The sequence below is a fragment of the Canis lupus genome, chromosome 4, assembly GCF_003254725.2.
Source record: "Canis lupus dingo isolate Sandy chromosome 4, ASM325472v2, whole genome shotgun sequence".
Lineage (NCBI taxonomy): Eukaryota > Metazoa > Chordata > Mammalia > Carnivora > Canidae > Canis > Canis lupus.
The window spans coordinates 35,817,548-35,836,422 of record NC_064246.1 but is presented as its reverse complement, the minus strand read 5'-3'; the positions used below and the strand labels follow the sequence as shown (position 1 = coordinate 35,836,422).

General features: G+C 41.7%; 1 protein-coding gene across 13 annotated transcripts in view; it reads left to right on the top strand.

Annotated features, from left to right (window-relative positions):
- MCC (MCC regulator of WNT signaling pathway) overlaps positions 1-18,875 on the top strand; it is a 305,067-nt gene that overhangs the window by 149,597 nt on the left and 136,595 nt on the right. For all 13 annotated transcript variants that reach the window (XR_003131184.3, XR_007410039.1, XR_003131183.3 and 10 more), the window contains exon 2: positions 8,069-8,182. Coding sequence is in view for 3 of the 13 variants with exons in the window: in XM_025435387.3 (XP_025291172.1) it covers positions 8,069-8,182 (114 nt within the window). In the remaining 10 variants the exon portion in view is untranslated. The remainder of the gene's footprint in view (positions 1-8,068; positions 8,183-18,875) is intronic.

Here is an 18,875-nt window from a genome sequence, read left to right as displayed (position 1 = left end):
ATCTGCCTTTGGCCCAGGATGTGATCCTGGGGTCCTGTGATTGAGTCTCACATCAGGCTCCCTGCAGGGAGTCTGCTTCTCCCTCTGCCTGTGTCTCTGCCTCTCTCTGGGTCTCTCATGAATAAATAACTTTTTTTTTTTAAGATTTATTTATCAGGTAAAATGGAAGACAAAAAGCTGATGCTTTCTGAGTTGATATAGGACAGGAAAAAGTAATTTGCATGCAGTAAGCAATCTTGCAGATGATATTTAATGAGTTTTAAGTTTCCAGGCCATGAACAACCTTTCTTGAAGTTACTACACAGCAGGTGCCCCTAGCTGGAGTTCTAGCAGTAAATAAGAATGTTCCAGTCCTGGAAGCCACTGAACAGACTTAACTGTTTCCATTTGGATGGGAACATTACCCTTTTGCCAAGGATGTTGTTCTTGGTGCATCTGAATTGGAGCTTCCGGGATGTGGGGAGTCTTGGTGTTGAAGCTGAATGAGGCTGCTTTCCCATGTATAGATGTCTCCTGTTATTTCCAAGGACAGGACTGGGATATACACACTTATTCACTACTCGGGAGCTTCTGGATTGCTGAATGGAAGAGTGGGAAGTCTTAGGATGCAGAATGAGGAAATCTGGGTTTAATAAGCCTTGCTTCTCTGGGTCCATTTGATTTCTTTACAGTGAGGGAATTGGACGACATATTCTCAATTCCCCCACCAGCGGAAAGATTATGTGTGATTCTGAGTGCTCTTTCAGTTTCTAGGAGAATAATCTTTGCTGATCAATTCTACATATAGTGAAACTTCCTTATATGGTGAGCTTCAGCAGACACTTTCTGGGACTAGTGGGCAAATAAAGTACGCAAAGCCCCAGGTACAGAACTCAAGGTTGGGCCTGGACAGGTGAATATACCAGGAATATGTGCTTATAGGTTTAAAACTAGAAGAATCTTAGAGACCATCTGGTACAAACCATTTTAGAAACATTTAGAAACATAGGAAGTTAAAGAGATTTCCCCCAAATTCACACAGAGCTGAGTTACCAGCCCCCAAGTGTCATCACTGCTGCTAGACGGCTTCCCTGCGACCACCTCCCTGGTCCTCCCATCCGTGGAGATCCTAACCCTGCTTCCCCATGTCCCTGCATACATTTGACCTCTTCCCTCACATCCACCACCCACATATATGCACATGCACAAACATCTGCATCCCACAAGTAAAGGGGAACAGTGGTATTATGAGTTGGAAGTGCCAGCAAGGCACATAGCAGAACTTAGAGCATTGAGTGTCTATGCATGAGCATCTCTTCTACATTTTATCAGTTTTCTGCCTCTGGCTGATTTCTTGCCCCACTCTATGGTTTATGAAATTCTTTTGCCTCAGCACCAGTTCCCATTAAACATTCAGCAGATGTTAATGCAGATGGTAATCTGTTAATAGCAGATGGTAGCTATTAATATTGTGACTTTGGTGATTACTATTGAGTTGTCTGGAGGTCTCAAAATATTCCTAGAGGTTGACATTGGGGTTTGGACACTTGCCTTTCTTCCGCAGGACTCTGCTGCTGATTCAACTTGGTAATATATAGGCAACCATGCAAACCTGTCAAGAGTGTGTGTGTTCAGTAAAGTTTAGTTGTGCTTGTTTCTTGCTCTTTAGTGAAGAAAGCCGTTCACTCAGTGAAAGGAGTTGGCACGCACTATCTACCCATTGTCATCACTCAAACCTAAGCAGAAACTGAGTGTACCTTGAATTTGGAAGGCAGGTGGCTCAGTTAGGACAGAATGGAAATTCCTGTCATTACATGGTGAGAAGGAAAGAGAGGTACCCTGACAGTGACTGACTTACAGGAACACCTTGAGTAGTCAGAGCTAGGAAGAAAGAGAGTAAACACAGTTTGCCCTGGATGAGCTTACCTCCCACCAACATCGGGAAGGCCAGCTCTGCCGTCACATAATTAATGCCCCATGCTGCCTGTGTCTGGATAGGGATTCTGGCAATGAATTCATTCCACTGTCTTAAGTGTGTCTGCAGAAGCCTTTGGCCCCTTTGAAGATAGTGCTATTATTAAACAGTAGACCAAAGTCCCAGAAAGATGAGTTAAAATGGTGGGTTTAGAATTTGGCAACTTGGATTCAGGCCCTAGTTCCCCTTCACCATCTGTGGTCTTTGGGGAAAGTATTTGTCCCTCAGCAAACGAGGAATCATAGCTTACCTGTAGGCCACAGAGCTGGGGTGTGATGATGACAATCCAGTGGGCAGATGCAGGGGAGAGTGCCATGTGGACTAGACAATGTGGGCATGTGTTTGTTGTTGCCAGTAGTAGCAAGATGGAGAAGCGCCTTATAATCATAAATACCCAGTGATGCTCTGGGGGACTCATTTGAGTCACTGGGCTGCTGGCTTAAAAGGACATCTCAAGTGTGAAGCCCTTTGTCTCATGGCTAAATTGTACTGGGAGAAACATCTATCCATACAGCCCAGGAGCAACCACCAGGAGAGGCTGTCACAAAGGCACTGCTAGTTTCTCACTCAGGCCACTGGCAGCTGGACACCTTATCTGTCTGAGGCTAAGAGAGCCTGTTCTGACAGCCAGTTGAACAGTGAAATATTAGTAGTGTTTCAACCAAAAATAACAACCTTTTTGACAGTTACATAGCAGTTTTCCAGTTGGTTTAGTTTCATTTGGATACACACTGTAAAACAAATGTGAGGCAGGTCTTGAAGCAGCCTGGGGACTTGGTGCCTCATATCCCCAGAGTGATGAGGTAAGTATGGATTTATGTCCTTCATGCACTATACTCACATTTATTTAGGAAGTGTCAAGGTCCCATCCTAACCTTGTTTAGGCCACGGGTAAAAATTTCACAGAGATTAAAGAGCTTTGTCAGCTCCTTAAGTTCAACCGTAGGACTTCAGCAGAATCCAACACAGCAGTGATGGTGCCTCACTTCTGTGCTGATACCCACCAGAAAGTAAGCTGCTCTGAGACATGACTGGTTACTCACTCATCTGAATGTCCCACCCACTGCCTTTGATGGGGCTCAGTCTAAGAAGGTTGTTGACTTGAAATTTGTTGACTTAAAACTTGGCTGTAGGGGTGAGAGTGGGAGGGGGGTGGTGGTGCCTGGGTGGCTCAGTGGTTGAGCATCTGCCTTCTGCTTAGGGCATGATCCCAGATCCTGGGATGGATCACAGGAAGCCTGCTTCTCCCTCTGCCTATGTCTCTGCCTCCCTCTCTGTGTGTCTCATGAATAAATAAATAAAATCTTAAAAAAAACTTGCCTGGGAAAGAGAATTAGTTGAATGTTTACCTGGTTCCAGACAACATGCGAGTTATTTTATCAATGCTATCTCATTTGTTTCTGTGGCAGCTTTCTTTAAAAATGATTAAATAAGCTACCTAAAGATAGTTCACCTGAAAGTGGCATAAATGAGATTTGAACTCAGGCTTATCTAATTCTTTGCAAATTAGGATTAGATCAACTTCATTTACCAGAGTACAACGTGATAGTGGCCTATACAGTAGTGTCTGTTTCTTGCTCTTCTGTTACAGAAATCTGGAGTCAGCAGTCCAAAGCTGGTAGGGTAGCTCTACAAACTTGCCAGGGGCTCAGGCAACTTTCAGCTCTTTAGAGTGTAGACCACATGTTTATGAAGGAGGGTGGCTGCTTGAGCTCTATCCATCACATTAATGAATCAAGTAGCAAGGATGGAAGAAGAGAGTATGGTTGCTCACAAGGATTTTTTTTCTAGAACTCCCACATAATATTTCTACTTGGGTCTCATCAGCCAGAACGTTGTCACATGGCTACACCTAGATCCACCTTAAGGGAGGGAAGGAGAGCTAGGAACTAGGACGATTTAGCTGAGCAGCAATATGACTAGCTAAAACTTGGGGTCTTGTTGTGGAACACAAAGATAAGCACGAGTTGAAGAGGATGCTGGCACAAACTTGAAACATCATTATATACTTGTTCTCTTTGGTTAGTGAAACATCTTCTTTGAATGGTTCTTTATGGGTCATTGTCTGAAGCTCTGACTTGTTAGAGGCCATTTCTAAAGCCAGAAAACAAGAGATTTCAAAAAATGCTATACATGTTATTTTCCTATTAATAGATATTTAATAATTTTGGTTGCTTCCATAAATTTGTCTTTCCAGGATTTAAGCTCACAGTTAATCGTTTTAAAAATTACCCCCAAAGACCTCTATGCTTCTTATTTTTTAATCCTTGCCTTGACAGGGCACAGGTTGTGTCATAATACTTGTAGCATTGCTCTCAAACTCCCCAGCCTTTGAATTTGCAGGGAGACCAGCAGAATCGGGGATGCAGCAAGAACCCTTTACAGTTTTTATGTGACAGCCCTACATGTACAGAAAATATAGTCACAACTAACTCTTTAATACAAAGCCTCTTTGAAACGAACTAGGGGTGGTGGAAGGGGAAGTGGGCGGGGGGTGGGGGTGACTGGGTGACGGGCACTGAGGGGGGCACTTGACGGGATGAGCACTGGGTGTTATTCTATATGTTGGCAAATTGAACACCAATAAAAAATAAATTTATGAAAAAAATACAAAGCCTCTTTAAAAAAAAAACAAACTTCAGGGACGCCTGGATGGCTCAGTGGCTAAGCGCCTGCCTTTGGCTCAGGATGTGACCCCAGAGTCTCAGGATCGAGTCCTGCATCAGGCTCCCCACATGGAAGCTGCATCTTCCTCTGCCTGTGTCTCTGCCTCTCTCTCCCTGTCTCTCATGAATAAACAAATAAAATCTTTAGTACACTTATAAGTATTGTTTTAAACAAAAAATTTTAAAAATAACTTACCCCACACATCCCCCAAGAAGTTTGAAACCATCCAGAGGCCACCACTAAAATGTTAGAATTCTTTCTTTCTGGTTTAGTTTTCTGTTATGTTTTTCTTTTACAATCAGAGGGAAATATTTTAAGTAAAATTTTCATCCACATAAAAAATTGAGAATTACTGTCATATACAACATCATATAGTGAGGAAAGGGCACTGGTGGTTTTGGTGCTAGTGCTGAGCTACCCATGGGACCCTGAGTGAGCAAGTCAATCTCTGGGTTTCAGGTTCTGATCTGCAAATGTGGAATGGGAGATGTCAAGTACCCAGGGCCCTTTCTCCACTCAAATAACCATGATTATGACCCATAAGATAATCTACACAACTTATGTGGCATCTGTGGTTTCTTAATTTGGAGTTTGTGGAAAGATTCCAGAATGTGTTATCACCATAATTAGGTGAAATACATGCATAAACTCCAAAGCTCTACTCTTCTCTAGGAGAAGGGTTCATCACCTGCATGGATGCTTAAAGGATTTGTAACATAAAGAAAGTGAAGAAAAACTGGTCTATTCTTATTTTCTGGGATCCCTGGGTGGCGCAGCGGTTTGGCGCCTGCCTTTGGCCCAGGGCGCGATCCTGGAGACCCGGGATCGAATCCCACGTCGGGCTCCCGGTGCATGGAGCCTGCTTGTGTCTCTGCCTCTCTCTCTCTCTCTCTCTTTCTCTCTGTGTGTGTGACTATCATAAATTAAAAAAAAATAAAAAAATAAAAAAAATAAAAAAGTGAAATATTCTTATTTTCTGGATAAGCATCTTCCATCCAGGAAAGCGAAAAGACCTGCCCCAAATGCACATCCTGTGGATCTTCCTGGCCATCTGGAAGGGCCAGTGGTATTCTCTGTTCCAAAATGGGTACTCTCCCTGGTAGGGTTACCCATCTTGGACTCTCTCTCAGCCATGTACTATGATGGAAATAACTACTCTCTGTGTCTCCTCATCTAGCCCAGTTTTAAGAAGTTAGTGTGAAGTTTAGAACTTCCTCTGTCAGTTTTGTCTTCCTAATTCTCCCCCAGATCCTCCCCCAACCCTCCAGAAGTAGGTGGAGATGTAGGAGAGAGGAAGCATATCTGGGCTCATACAGTTGGGATCATAGTTTCTACTCCTATATTTCTTAAAGAACATTTCAACCCTATATGTACTTTATCCTTTTTGCCAGAGGAGAGGTGGTGAAACCTCTCTCAGGACTTGACATAATGTGTAACATCACTGTGTATGATGCTGAAGGAAAATCCTCAGATGGACAGTTCAGAGGCGGAGGGGGCAACCCAGCTATCTAAGGAGGGAGTGAATTTGTGTCCCTCTCCACCATCCTGGAAAGCAGAACAGCCTCAGAAAGATTGTACAATGGAAACACTGTGGTATTTGTGCTGAGAATTCATCATACATAACCTCGTATCTGAAACCCAAAGTGACCTTTTCTGAGCAACCCTACCCCGACATGAAAAGGCAAATACCGCCAGATTGCCTGACATTTCCTTTTTTAAATTTCAGGCATTCCTGATTTCAAATCAGCTATTGATCTGTTGGTTTGCAGCCCTGATGCAATTAGGCAAAGTCACATTCACTGCTATAGTCTAACCTAAACAACTGCCAGACCCTGCCCTGTATCTCCTCCTGGCCTACCCACCCCTCACACCCTAACAAAACCTACTGGCCCACATGCAGTTGCAGAAAAGCATTTTCTAAACTTCAAATTAAAATCTTCAAAGTGGAACTATGTACTGTCGTACCATGTCCATCTTTAAAGATCACGTTTATTTGCTCGCTTCTTACTTCAAATCCCTGTTGGCAGAAGCTACTTAAAGCCTGTAAGGAGGGAGGGTTTGTTCTGATTCTCATCACTCACCCAAATGGGAGTGTGGAATCCGGCCAGGGAGTGGTCTGCACTTCCCCTGGAACTGGCAGTGAAGACGGATGAGTAGTGACTCAGAGGCCAAAGAAGGTTGAAGGGTGCTTCTCTGGGACCTGCGTGTTGAACACATCTAAAACAGAGCCCCACCTATGGGCCTGAAAAGCACAAAAGGCACGTGCGGAGGCTGTTGATGCTTCTGAAGCTCAGTGTTTAGGGCTCGGATGTGGAATACATTGAGATCCTGGAAGTGCAGGGTACCCCCTTGTTAATGTGTTGAAGAACATTCCTTGAAGCTCCAGTTAACCTGAGGGAGTTGGCTGGTGAAAGAGATCTGGAGGAATTCTTGGTGTGTCTTTTCCTAGCATCATTTATCAGAGTTCTGGTTCTGTCCTACGAGCAGGCCTGCTAGCCCAGAAACAGCATCTGGTCAATCTCGTCCATCTGGGGGACAAGGAAAGATGAGCTGGCAAGGAAATAAAGGACCAACTTTAAGGGGAGACCATCTGAAAAAAATGAGCTCTCCCAGTTTTTCTTTTTCTTTTTTTTAAAGATTTATTTATTTATTTATGATAGAGAGAAAGAGAGAGAGAGGCAGAGGCACAGGAGGAGGGAGAAGCAGGCTCCATGCACTGGGAGCCCGACGTGGGACTCAATCCCGGGACTCCAGGATTGCGCCCTGGGCCAAAGGCAGGCGCCAAACCGCTGAGCCACTCAGGGATCCCCCTCTCCCAGTTTTTCTTACTCCTTGGTCCCAGGTTGTGTCTGTACATGTGACAGAATTGCCCTATTCAACTTCCATATTTTCCAAAGGTAAAAGCTAATCTGATTCTCCCTTTTTCTTGCTGCTTGGGTGGACAATAAGGCAACCCCACACCAACAATTAATCTCATTCTTGCTGAGTAACTCAAGTGAGGAGCTTTGCTCTCTATCCTGATTTGACCACCAAAATAGGGTTTCACTGCCCACACATAAGATTTCTCCATTACAGGGGGATCCCTGGGTGGCTCAGCGGTTCGGCGCCTGCCTTTGGCCCAGGGCGTGATCCTGGAGTCCCGGGATCGAGTCCTGCATCCGGCTCCCGGCATGGAGCCTGCTTCTACCTCTGCCTGTGTCTCTGCCTCTCTCTCTCTCTGTGTGTGTCTGTCATAAATAAATAAATCTTCAAAAAAAAAAAGATTTCTCCATTACATTTATGGTGACCATATAACCTGGCTTCTTGTAAGACACCTGATTTAATAGCACCCATTAGAGATGAGGCATTTTTAAAAAATATGATCATGCTAATTACTGGGAATGAAGGGAAGGAATGAGTTTCTGCCAAATGATATAACCTTGTGCTCCTTTCTTTCTGTTACCACAGCTCCACTTGGCAGCCCTGGCATCACTCAAGGGAGATATAGTGGAGCTTAATAAACGTCTGCAGCAAACAGAGCGGGAACGAGACCTTCTGGAAAAGAAATTAGCCAAGGCACAGGTAAGGGATCTAGAATTTTTTTTTAAACTTTTGTGTTCCTTAAGATAAAACATAGATATAGGAATTCCCACAAATCAGATTACAGTGTAATGAGCAAGCATTCTCATAACCACTGTCCAGGGCAAGAAGCAGAACTTGCCAGTCATCCCAGAAGTCCCTCCTTATGTCCTGTCTTGGTCGCACTCTCTCTCCCACCAAGGTGACCACCATGACTTTTATAGTCCTATTGCCTGTTTCTTTACACTTTATCACTGACATTTATATGTTGCTAGACAGTGAAACTTAGTCTTGCCCATCTAAAAACTATGGGTTAAAAACTAACTAACTAACTAACTAAATAAATAAATAAATAAATAAAATAAAAACTATGGGTTTCCTTTGAATCTCTTAATTTATAGGTTTTGCTTCCTTTCTTTGTTTGCTTTTTAATTAATCTGTTAGAAACATGGCTATTTGACCTGTGGAATTCCCTACAGTCTGGATGTTGCTGATTACAGTCACTGTACAGTTCACCACATTCCTCCATCCCCTGTATTTCCTGCAAGATGGCAGATGGACCCAGAGCCTCAGTCAAATTCAAGTCTGGTCCATTTGGCAAGACTGTAGAGGCCATTTGTTTTTCCACTGGGAGGTACATAATGTCTGGCTGTCTCATTTTTTGTGATGCTAATAGCTGTTGATACTCAGTACCTATATTCATTGATTTGTTAGGACTTTAAAAATCATGATATTTCAGTTCTACCATTTCTCATTAATTGGTATGCTTTTATAGAGACATCTCCCATGATCTATGATTTGTTGAAACAATGGTTCATAGAGGAAAAGCAGAATTCTCCATCTTTCATCTATTAACATTTTTCAAGAAAAAAACCTAGTATCCTCTGAAAGTGCCCAATAATTTTTAAAAATATTATGAAATTATATATTTAAACATATTTGGGTTTCATTCCACTATTAATTATTTCCCTTACAGAAACTCAAATTATATTATCTTTGGCCAGTATGTGCCTCTTTAGGTTGGCTCCTGAGTCTTTTGACAGGAGCCTAGTGATTATTTCAGATTCAACTGTACATTTTTTGCCCCAAATCTAGTAGTAACCATTCTCTGAGTAGCTCTTATTTCTCTCAGTAAAAAAATGTATTTCAAGATCACAGTCTGGGTGCTGAGAATGCTTAATGCTCCTAGATTGGTCATTGTTTTCAGGCCTCTTTTATAGATGTAGCCAGGACATTCTTTACCTCCTTATTTATCTATATATATTTTTTTATTTTTTTTAAATTTTTATTTATTTATGATAGTCACAGAGAGAGAGAGAGAGGCAGAGACACAGGCAGAGGGAGAAGCAGGCTCCATGCACCGGGAGCCCGATGTGGGATTCGATCCCGGGTCTCCAGGATCATGTCCTGGGCCAAAGGCAGGCGCCAAACCGCTGCGCCACCCAGGGATCCCGATCTATATATATTATGTACATGTAACTATTAAGATAAAATACCTTAGGAGTTCATACTAATAGCCCCAATTTAAATTCAGACTACAGGATACTTTTTACTTAGCTTCTTCTATATTTTATCTGTTTCTCCTTTCTTTCATACTGAGAGTCCTGGCTCTTGAGGTTACAGAGGAAGATTGGATTAGAATATTCTGTAATTACTTACTTGGATCATTCCATATTATGTACAGTTTTAGAATAATATTACTACTGCCAACAAATATAGTTCCTGAGAAGAATGTAATTTTTTGTGGTTGATGCATTATACTCCTCCAGTTTTTTTGCAGTTGTCCTGTATCCACCTGCCTGACCACATGGCCATTGAAACTCACTCTCTCCCTTTCTGGTCCTCATTTAGACTTCTATAAGGAACTATATATTTAGTGTTTCATGGTCCTTATCTCAATGTTCCTCCATTTGTTTGTTTATTGTGTGAAGTTATTTTCTAGTAGATATATAGGACTTCAAGGAGGACTCAGAATAATCTTCACTAAGTTCTTGCTCATTAATAACGGTGTGTCTGTTATTTGCACTTCATACTTGAAGGCCATTTTTGCTGGATAGAAAACCCTTGGCCCATCTTGTCTTGACTTGAATACATTTCCTTAATCTCTTTTGGCATAGAATGTTGCTCTTAAAGAGTGATAATACAGCTTTCTTTGCCTCATAAGACACTTAACAATAGATGTCCATGGCATATTGTCTTTCTTTTTTCTTTTCTTTTTTCTTTTTTTTCTTTTTTTTTTCTTTTTTCTTTTCTTTTCTTTCTTTTCTTTTCTTTTCTTTTCTTTTCTTTTCTTCTCTTTTCCTTTTTTCTTTTCTTTTCTCCTTTCTTTTTTCTTTCTCTTCTTTCTTTTTCTTTCTCTTCCTCACTGTCTCTTTCTTTCTTTCTTTCTTGTCCAGTAATTTTACCAGAGTAAATATTTAAAAAAGATTTTGTTTTTAAGTAATTTCTACACCCAGCCTGGGGCTGAAACTCACAACTCCAAGATTAAGAGTCATGCACTCCACCAACTGAGCTGGCCAGGTGCCCCTAATAGAGTAACTCTAAATGTGTCATTCTGGTTTGATATTCTCAGGTTTGTTGTGTATTATTTTGATTATCTCTTTTAATCTTTTAATTTCAGGGAAGTTTTAAAAAAATTACGGTTTTTGAAAATATATATATTCTTTATTTGAGAGAGAAAGAGAGAGCATGAACAAGGGGATGGGCAAAGAGAACAGAGGGAGAAGCAGACTCCCTGCTGAGCAGGGAGCCTGATGTGAGGCTTGATCCAAGGACCCCAGGATCATGACCTGAGCCAAAGGCAGTTGCTTAACTGCCTGAGCCACCCAGGCAACCTGCAAAATTATAGTGTTAATTGTTTTAATAATAAATTTATTTTTTATTGGTGTTCAATTTGCCAATATACAGAATAACACCCAGTGCTCATCCCGTCAAGTGCCCCCCTCAGTGCCCGCCACCCAGTCACCCCCAACCCCTGCCCTCCTCCCCTTCCACCACCCCTAGTTCGTTTCCCAGAGTTAGGAGTCTCTCATGTTCTGTCTCCCTTTCTGATATTTCCCACCCATTTCTTCTCCCTTCCCCTCTATTCCCTTTCTCATGTGGAAATCAAAACCACGATGAAATACCACCTCACACCAGTGAGAATGGGGAAAATTAACAAGGCAGGAAACCACAAATGTTGAAGAGGATACGGAGAAAAGGGAACATTCTTACACTGTTGGTGGGAATGTGAACTGGTGCAGCCACTCTGGAAAACTGTGCGGAGGTTCCTCAAAGAGTTAAAAATAGACCTGCCCTACGACCCAGCAATTGCACTGCTGGGGATTTCCCTGATGGCAAGTGATGCAGAGAATTTTCTCAAGTGCGTGTTGGCCATGTCTATATCTTCCTCTGTGAGATTTCTGTTCATGTCTTTTGCCCATTTCATGATTGGATTGTTTGTTTCTTTGGTGTTGAGTTTAATAAGTTCTTTATAGATCTTGGAAACTAGCCCTTTATCTGATACGTCATTTGCAAATATCTTCTCCCATTCTGTAGGTTGTCTTTGAGTTTTGTTGACTGTATCCTTTGCTGTGCAGAAGCTTCTTATCTTGATGAAGTCCCAATAGTTCATTTTTGCTTTTGTTTCTTTTGCCTTCGTGGATGTATCTTGCAAGAAGTTACTGTGGCCGAGTTCAAAAAGGGTGTTGCCTGTGTTTTCCTCTAGGAGTTTGATGGAATCTTGTCTCACATTTAGATCTTTCATCCATTTTGAGTTTATCTTCGTGTATGGTACAAGAGAGTGGTCTAGTTTCATTCTTCTGCATGTGGCTGTCCAATTTTCCCAGCACCATTTATTGAAGAGACTGTCTTTTTTCCAGTGGATAGTCTTTCCTCCTTTATCAAATATTAGTTGACCATAAAGTTGAGGGTCCACTTGTGGATTCTCTATTCTGTTCCATTGATCTATGTGTCTGTTTTTGTGCAATACCACAGTGTCTTGATGACCACAGCTTTGTAGTACAACTTGAAATCTGGCATTGTGATGCCCCCAGCTATGGTTTTCTTTTTTAAAATTCCCCTGGCTATTTGGGGTCTTTTCTGATTCCACACAAATCTTAAAATAATTTGTTCCAACTCTCTGAACAAAGTCCATGGTATTCTGATAGGGATTGCATTAAACATGTAAATTGCCCTGGGTAACATTGACATTTTCACAATATTAATTCTGCCAATCCATGAGCATGGAATATTTTTCCATCTCTTTGTGTCTTCCTCAATTTCTTTCAGAAGTGTTCTATAGTTTTTAGGGTATAGATCCTTCACCTCTTTAGGTAGGTTTATTCCTAGGTGTCTTATGCTTTTGGGTGCAATTGTAAGTGGGATTGACTCCTTAATTTCTCTTTCTTCAGTCTCATTGTTAGTGTATAGAAATGCCACTGATTCTGGGCATTGATTTTGTATCCTGCCACACTGCCGAATTGCTGTATGAGTTCTAGCAATCTTGGGGTGGAGTCTTTTGGGTTTTCTATGTAGAGTATCATGTCATCGGTGAAGAGGGAGAGTTTGACTTCTTCTTTGCCAATTTGAATGCCTTTAATGTCTTTTTGTTGTCTGATTGCTGAGGCTAGGACTTCCAGTACTTTGTTGAATAGCAGTGGTGAGAGTAGACATCCCTGTCTTGTTCCTGATCTTAGGGGAAAGGCTCCCAGTGTTTGCCCATTGAGAATAATATTTGCTGTGGGTTTTTCGTAGATGGCTTTTAAGATATTGAGGAATGTTCCCTCTATCCCTACCCTCTGAAGAGTTTTGATCAGGAATGGATGCTGTATTTTGTCAAATGCTTTCTCTGCATCTAATGAGAGGATCATATGGTTCTTGGTTTTTCTCTTGCTGATATGATGAATCACACTGATTTTTTTACGAGTGTTGAACCAGCCTTGTGTCCCGGGAATAAATCCTACTTGGTCATGGTGAATAATTTTCTTAATGTACTGTTGGATTCTATTGGCTAGTATCTTGTTGATAATTTTTGCATCCATGTTCATCAGGGATATTGGTTTATAATTCTCCTTTTTGGTGGGGTCTTGTCTGGTTTTGGAATTAAGGTGATGCTGACCTCATAGAATGAATTTGGAAGTACTCCATCTCTTTCTATCTTTCCGAACAGCTTTAGTAGAATAGGTATGATTTCTTCTTTCAGTGTTTGACAGAATTCCCCAGGGAAGCCATCTGGCCCTGGACTTTTGTGTCTTGGGAGGTTTTTGATGACTGCTTCAATTTCCTCCCTGGTTATTGGCCTGTTCAGGTTTTCTGTTTCTTCCTGATCCAGTTTTGGTAATTTGTGGCTTTCCAGAAATGCGTCCATTTCCTCTAGATTGCCTAACTTATTGGCGTATAGCTGTTCATAATATGTTTTTAAAATCGTTTGTCTTTCCTTGGTGTTGGTAGTGATCTCTCCTTTCTCATTCATGATTTTATTGAGTCTTCTCTCTCTTATTTTTAATAAGGCTGGCTAATGGTTTATCTATCTTATTAATTCTTTCAAAGAACCAACTCCTGGTTTGTTGATCTGTTCCACAGTTCTTCTGGTCTCAATTTCATTCAGTTCTGCTCGAATCTTTATTAACTCTCTTCTTCTGCTGGGTGTAGGATCTATTTGCTGTTTTTTCTCTAGGTCCTTTAGGCGTAAGGTTAGCTTTTGTATTTGAGTTCTTTCCAGTTTTTGGATGGATGCTTGTATTGCGATGTATTTCCCCCTCAGGACTGCTTTTGCTGTATCCCAAAGATTTTGTACGGTTGTATCTTCATTCTCATTAGTTTCCTTGAATCTTTTTAATTCTTCCTTAATTTCCTGGTTGACCCTTTCTTCTTTTAGCAAGATGGTCCTTAACCTCCACGTGTTTGAAGTCCTTCCAAACTTCTTGTTGTGATTTAGTTCTAGTTTCAAGGAATTATGGTCTGAGATTATGCAAGGGACGATCCCAAACTTTTGGTATCGGTTAAGACCTGATTTGTGACCCAGTATGTGGTCTGTTCTGGAGAAAGTTCCATGTGCACTTGAGAAGAATGTGTATTCAGTTGAGTTTGGATGTAAAGTTCTGTAGATATCTGTGAAATCCATCTGGTCCAGTGTATCATTTAAAGCTCTCGTTTCTTTGGAGATATTGTGTTTAGAAGACCTATTGAGTGTAGAAAGAGCTAGATTGAAGTCACCAAGTATAAGTGTATTATTATCTAAGTATGTCTTCACTTTGGTTATTAATTGATTGATATATTTGGCAGCTCCCACATTCGGGGCATATATATTGAGGATTGTTAAGTCCTTTTGTTGGATAGATCCTTTAAGTATGATATAGTGTCCCTCTTCATCTCTCACTATAGTCTTCGGGGTAAATTTTAGTTTCTCTGATATAAGGATGGCTACCCCTGCTTTCTTTTGAGAACCGTTCGAATGGTAAATGGTTCTCCAACCTTTTATTTTCAGGCTGTAGGTGTCCTTCTGTCTAAAATGAGTCTCTTGTAGACAGCAAATAGATGGGTCCTGCTTTTTTATCCAGTCTGAAACCCTGCGCCTTTTGATGGGCTCATTAAGCCCGTTCACGTTCAGAGTTACTATTGAGAGATATGAGTTTAGTGTCACCATGATATCTATTCAGTCCTTGTTTTTGTGGACTGTTCCACTGAACTTCTTCTTAAAGGGGAATTTTAAGAGTCCCCCTTAAAATTTCTTGCAGAGCTGGTTTGGAGGTCACATATTCTTTCAGTTCCTGCCTGTCTTGGAAGCTCTTTATCTCTCCTTCCATTTTGAATGAGAGTCTTGCTGGATAAAGTATTCTTGGTTGCATGTTCTTCTCATTTAGGACCCTGATTATATCCTGCCAGCCCTTTCTGGCCTGCCAGGTCTCTCTGGAGAGGTCTGCTGTTACCCTAATACTCCTCCCCATAAAAGTCAGGGATTTCTTGTCTCTTGCTGCTTTAAGGATCTTCTCTTTATCTTTGGAATTTGCAGGCTTAACTATTAAATGTCGAGGTGTTGAACGGTTTTTTTTTTTTTTATTTTAGGGGGGGATCTCTCTATTTCCTGGATCTGAATGCCTGTTTCCCTTCCCAGATTAGGAAAGTTTTGTTTTGTTTTGTTTTTTAATAATAAATTTATTTTTTATTGGTGTTCAATTTGCATTGGTGAGCAATTTGGTGTTATAGAGAATAACACCCAGTGCTCATCCCGTCAGGTGCCCCCCTCAGTGCCCGTCATCCATTCACCCCCACCCCCTGCCCTCCTCCCCATCCACCACCCCCAGTTCGTTTCACAGAGTTAGAAGTCTTTATGTTCTGTCTCCCTTTCTGATCTTTCCTACCCATTTCTTCTCCATTCCCTTCTATTCCCTTTCACTATTATTTATATACCCCAAATAAATGAGAACATACAATGTTTGTCCTTCTCTGATGATTAGGAAAGTTTTCAGCTATGATTTGTTCAAATACATATTCTGGCCCTCTGTCCCTTTCGGCGCCCTTGGGAACCCCAATTAAACGTAGGTTTTTCTTCCTCAGGCTGTCATTTATTTCCCTTAATCTATCCTCATGGTCTTTTAATTGTCTCTTTTTTCCTCAGTTTCCCTCTTTGCCATCAACTTGTCTTCTATGTCACTCACTCGTTCTTCCACCTCATTCACCCTCGTCATTAGGACTTCTAGTTTGGATTGCATCCCATTCAATTGATTTTTAATTTCTGCCTGATTAGCTCTAAATTCTGCAGTCATGAAGTCTCTTGAGTCCTTTATGCTTTTTTCTGGAGCCACCAGTAGCTTTATAATAGTGCTTCTGAATTGGCTTTCTGACATTGAATTGTAATCCAGATTTTGTAACTCTGTGGGAGAGAGGACTGTTTCTGATTCTTTCTTTTGAGGTGAGGTTTTCCTTCTAGTCATTTTGCTCAGTGCAGAGTGGCCAAAAACAAGTTGTATTGGGAAAAGGAGAAAAAGCGAGGAGAGAAAGAAAAATAAAAGAGAAAAAAAAAAAAAAGGAAGAAAAAGAAAGGAAAGAAAAGGGTGGGGAAAGCTAACAGAAATCAAAAAGCAAAAAAAAAAAAAAAAAAAAAAAAAAAGAACAAAAAACAAAACCACGGGGCAGTATCTTCTGATTCTGTGTACTTTAAGTCCCTTGACTTCCCCTGGAACTTGTCCATCTAGCTGGTCTTCTGGGGGAGGGGCCTGTTGTGCTGATTTTCAGGTGTTAGCACTTGGGGGAGCTGCTCTGCCCCCCGCCTAGTGCAGGGCTCAATGGGGGTTGTTTACCCCGTGAGGCCCCAGGAGGAACAGCCCCAGTGGCGGGGCCAGCTCTGGAGCCCTGGAGTCAGCCCCTGCAGTAACTACGGAGCTCTCTGTCTGCAGGGCCTGGAGGCTCCGGGGCGGGGCCGCTGATGTGCTCAGCTCGGGGCAGGAGCGTCCTTGCTGTCCTGGGCCCTCCCGGCCTCTGCCTGTCCCGGGGGAGGCCCGATCCTGGGCTGTGTCCCGGCGCCCTGTGCTCCGGGGCCTGCGCTGTTGGATTCGCGCTCCTGGTGGCGCAGCCCCCTCCGTGGAGCCGCCGCCCGAGCCCCCCCCCGAGCTGCTCCGGGTCCCGCCGTGCGCGCTGCAGCCCTTGGGGAGCTCGGCGCACTCTCCCGGGGCGCAGTTCCTCTGTTACTGTACCAGGGAGCCCAAGGGCATCCCCGTCCTCCTGGGGTCCTGCTCCAACTCCCTGCGAGCCCTTTTCCGCCCCGGAAGGTTGGTGCAGCTCCTGCTTCTCCGGGACGGGGCCTTTTGTTCATCCACCCCCCCCCGTCTTCCTACCTTGATAGAAGCAGGAACTTTTCTCACTGTAGCATTCCAGCTGTTCTCTCTTTAAATCTCAGGCCGAATTCGTAGATTTTCAGGGTGATTTGAAGGTTATCTAGGTAATTTGGTGGGGACAGGGGACTTGGGGACCCTACTCTTCCGCCGTCTTGCCCCTCCTCCAATTACAGTGTTTAATATTCTCTTGCTTTGATTTGTTTTTCCTCAAGGATGCTTATTATTTATATATTACATCTTCTTTGCCTGTTTTCAATATCTCAATATTCACATCTGTCTCTCCCTTTTTACTTGGTTTTTCCTGTTGTCCATCTTCTGTTTCTTTTGGGGCATTATATGTTGTGTATATTCCTTCTCATGTGCCTTCTAGTTGATTCTATTCCTGAAATGCATTTTTATTTTATTTATAATTTTTTCCTATGTTCTGTTACTTTGTGAGTTTTCCTAAATCCTAATTATATTCTTTCATGTTTTAATTTTATTTCCTTAAAGTCTTTTAGCTCATTTTGAAACAGTAGGCTATTGTTTGGGCTTTTTTTGCAGAGGGATGTTCTGTTTTATGGCATGCTTTCATGGAATATAGGAATGTTATTCTGGTCTTTTTTTCTTCCTTCTTATAACTTCTTATGGAACTTGACCTCAGTACTTCCCCATTTTTCATTTTTATGTGAAAAAAATAGTCTCCTTGAACTTTTAAGAGGCAGGGTTTAAAATGGCTTTATAAGTTCATAAAGTTTCATCTTCTGTTGTTTTCATTTCATCAAAAATATGGCAGCCTGCTTTCTGACACTTCCTGGCTCTGTTCCCCTCACCTATTTCTATCTGGATCTATTCCTTCCTTTGTCCCTGTTCCCCCATCCTGTTCAATCTTGATCCCACTGTTAGTAGTTTTTCTTCCTGGAAGCAAGTCCTGGGGCCAGTCTTGAAAGTTCTCAGGAACTAGCTCTTTAGCTTTTTCAGATCTTACTTTGGGCCCCTTCTTCATTTCCTTTCAGCTCAAGCAAAATCCCTCCTAATGTTACCCACTCTTTTCCAATTGGACCTCCTCACTTACCTGTGTATACTGACGGCTTATGTTGGAGTTTTCTAGTCCTCGAGTCCACCAACCTTGCTGCTTCCCAATGCCTCTGCACACTCAGACACCTTTTTAGGCTTGTGGATGGTGTAGGTTTGTCCTTACTTGCTTATATTTTCTTGTTCAACGGGATACCTTGTCTCCAAGCATTTGGTTCTGCTGTGTAGGTGCTCTATTTTTATGCAGGAATTCAGAGAGATCTAAAAACCAGGCTGTCAACAGTCCTCAGTCTAGATGACCTGTGGAAACTTTTGAAAACTCATGTCTCATAATTGTAGATTGTTTGAGTAGGGAAGAAAGACCCTTTATGCTTGAGATCGTCCACTCCCACATTTGTCAGACATCCCAGAGAGGTTAACTTGCTTACCCAAGATAAAATGAATGAAAAAAAAAAAAAAAAAGATAAAATGAATGAATAGCTTAGCACCAAAGCCAAGACAAGGTCCCCAGTGTTCTTTCCTCATATAGGATGTTATATAGATGAAAATTTTCAGTTTTTATTTGGATGAAAACCTACAATATTTTCCTTCTAATTATAAAAGTAAAAATGTGATAGGAAAAGCTGGAAAGACAGCAATATGATGTTTCAATAGTGGGCACCAGTCAATTAGAACATTTTTTAATGTTTTTTTTTTGTTTCATAAGATTTTTTTGAGAAAGTTATTATTTTTGTATTAAAGAAGAATATAAAATAGCATTAAGTGACTGTGTTTTCTAATTTACAACCATCCAAAGTCAACCATTGTTTATAGTTCTTATCAGTGAAAATTTTAAGAGAAAAGAAATTGTGAAAGTTCTTAACTAGAAG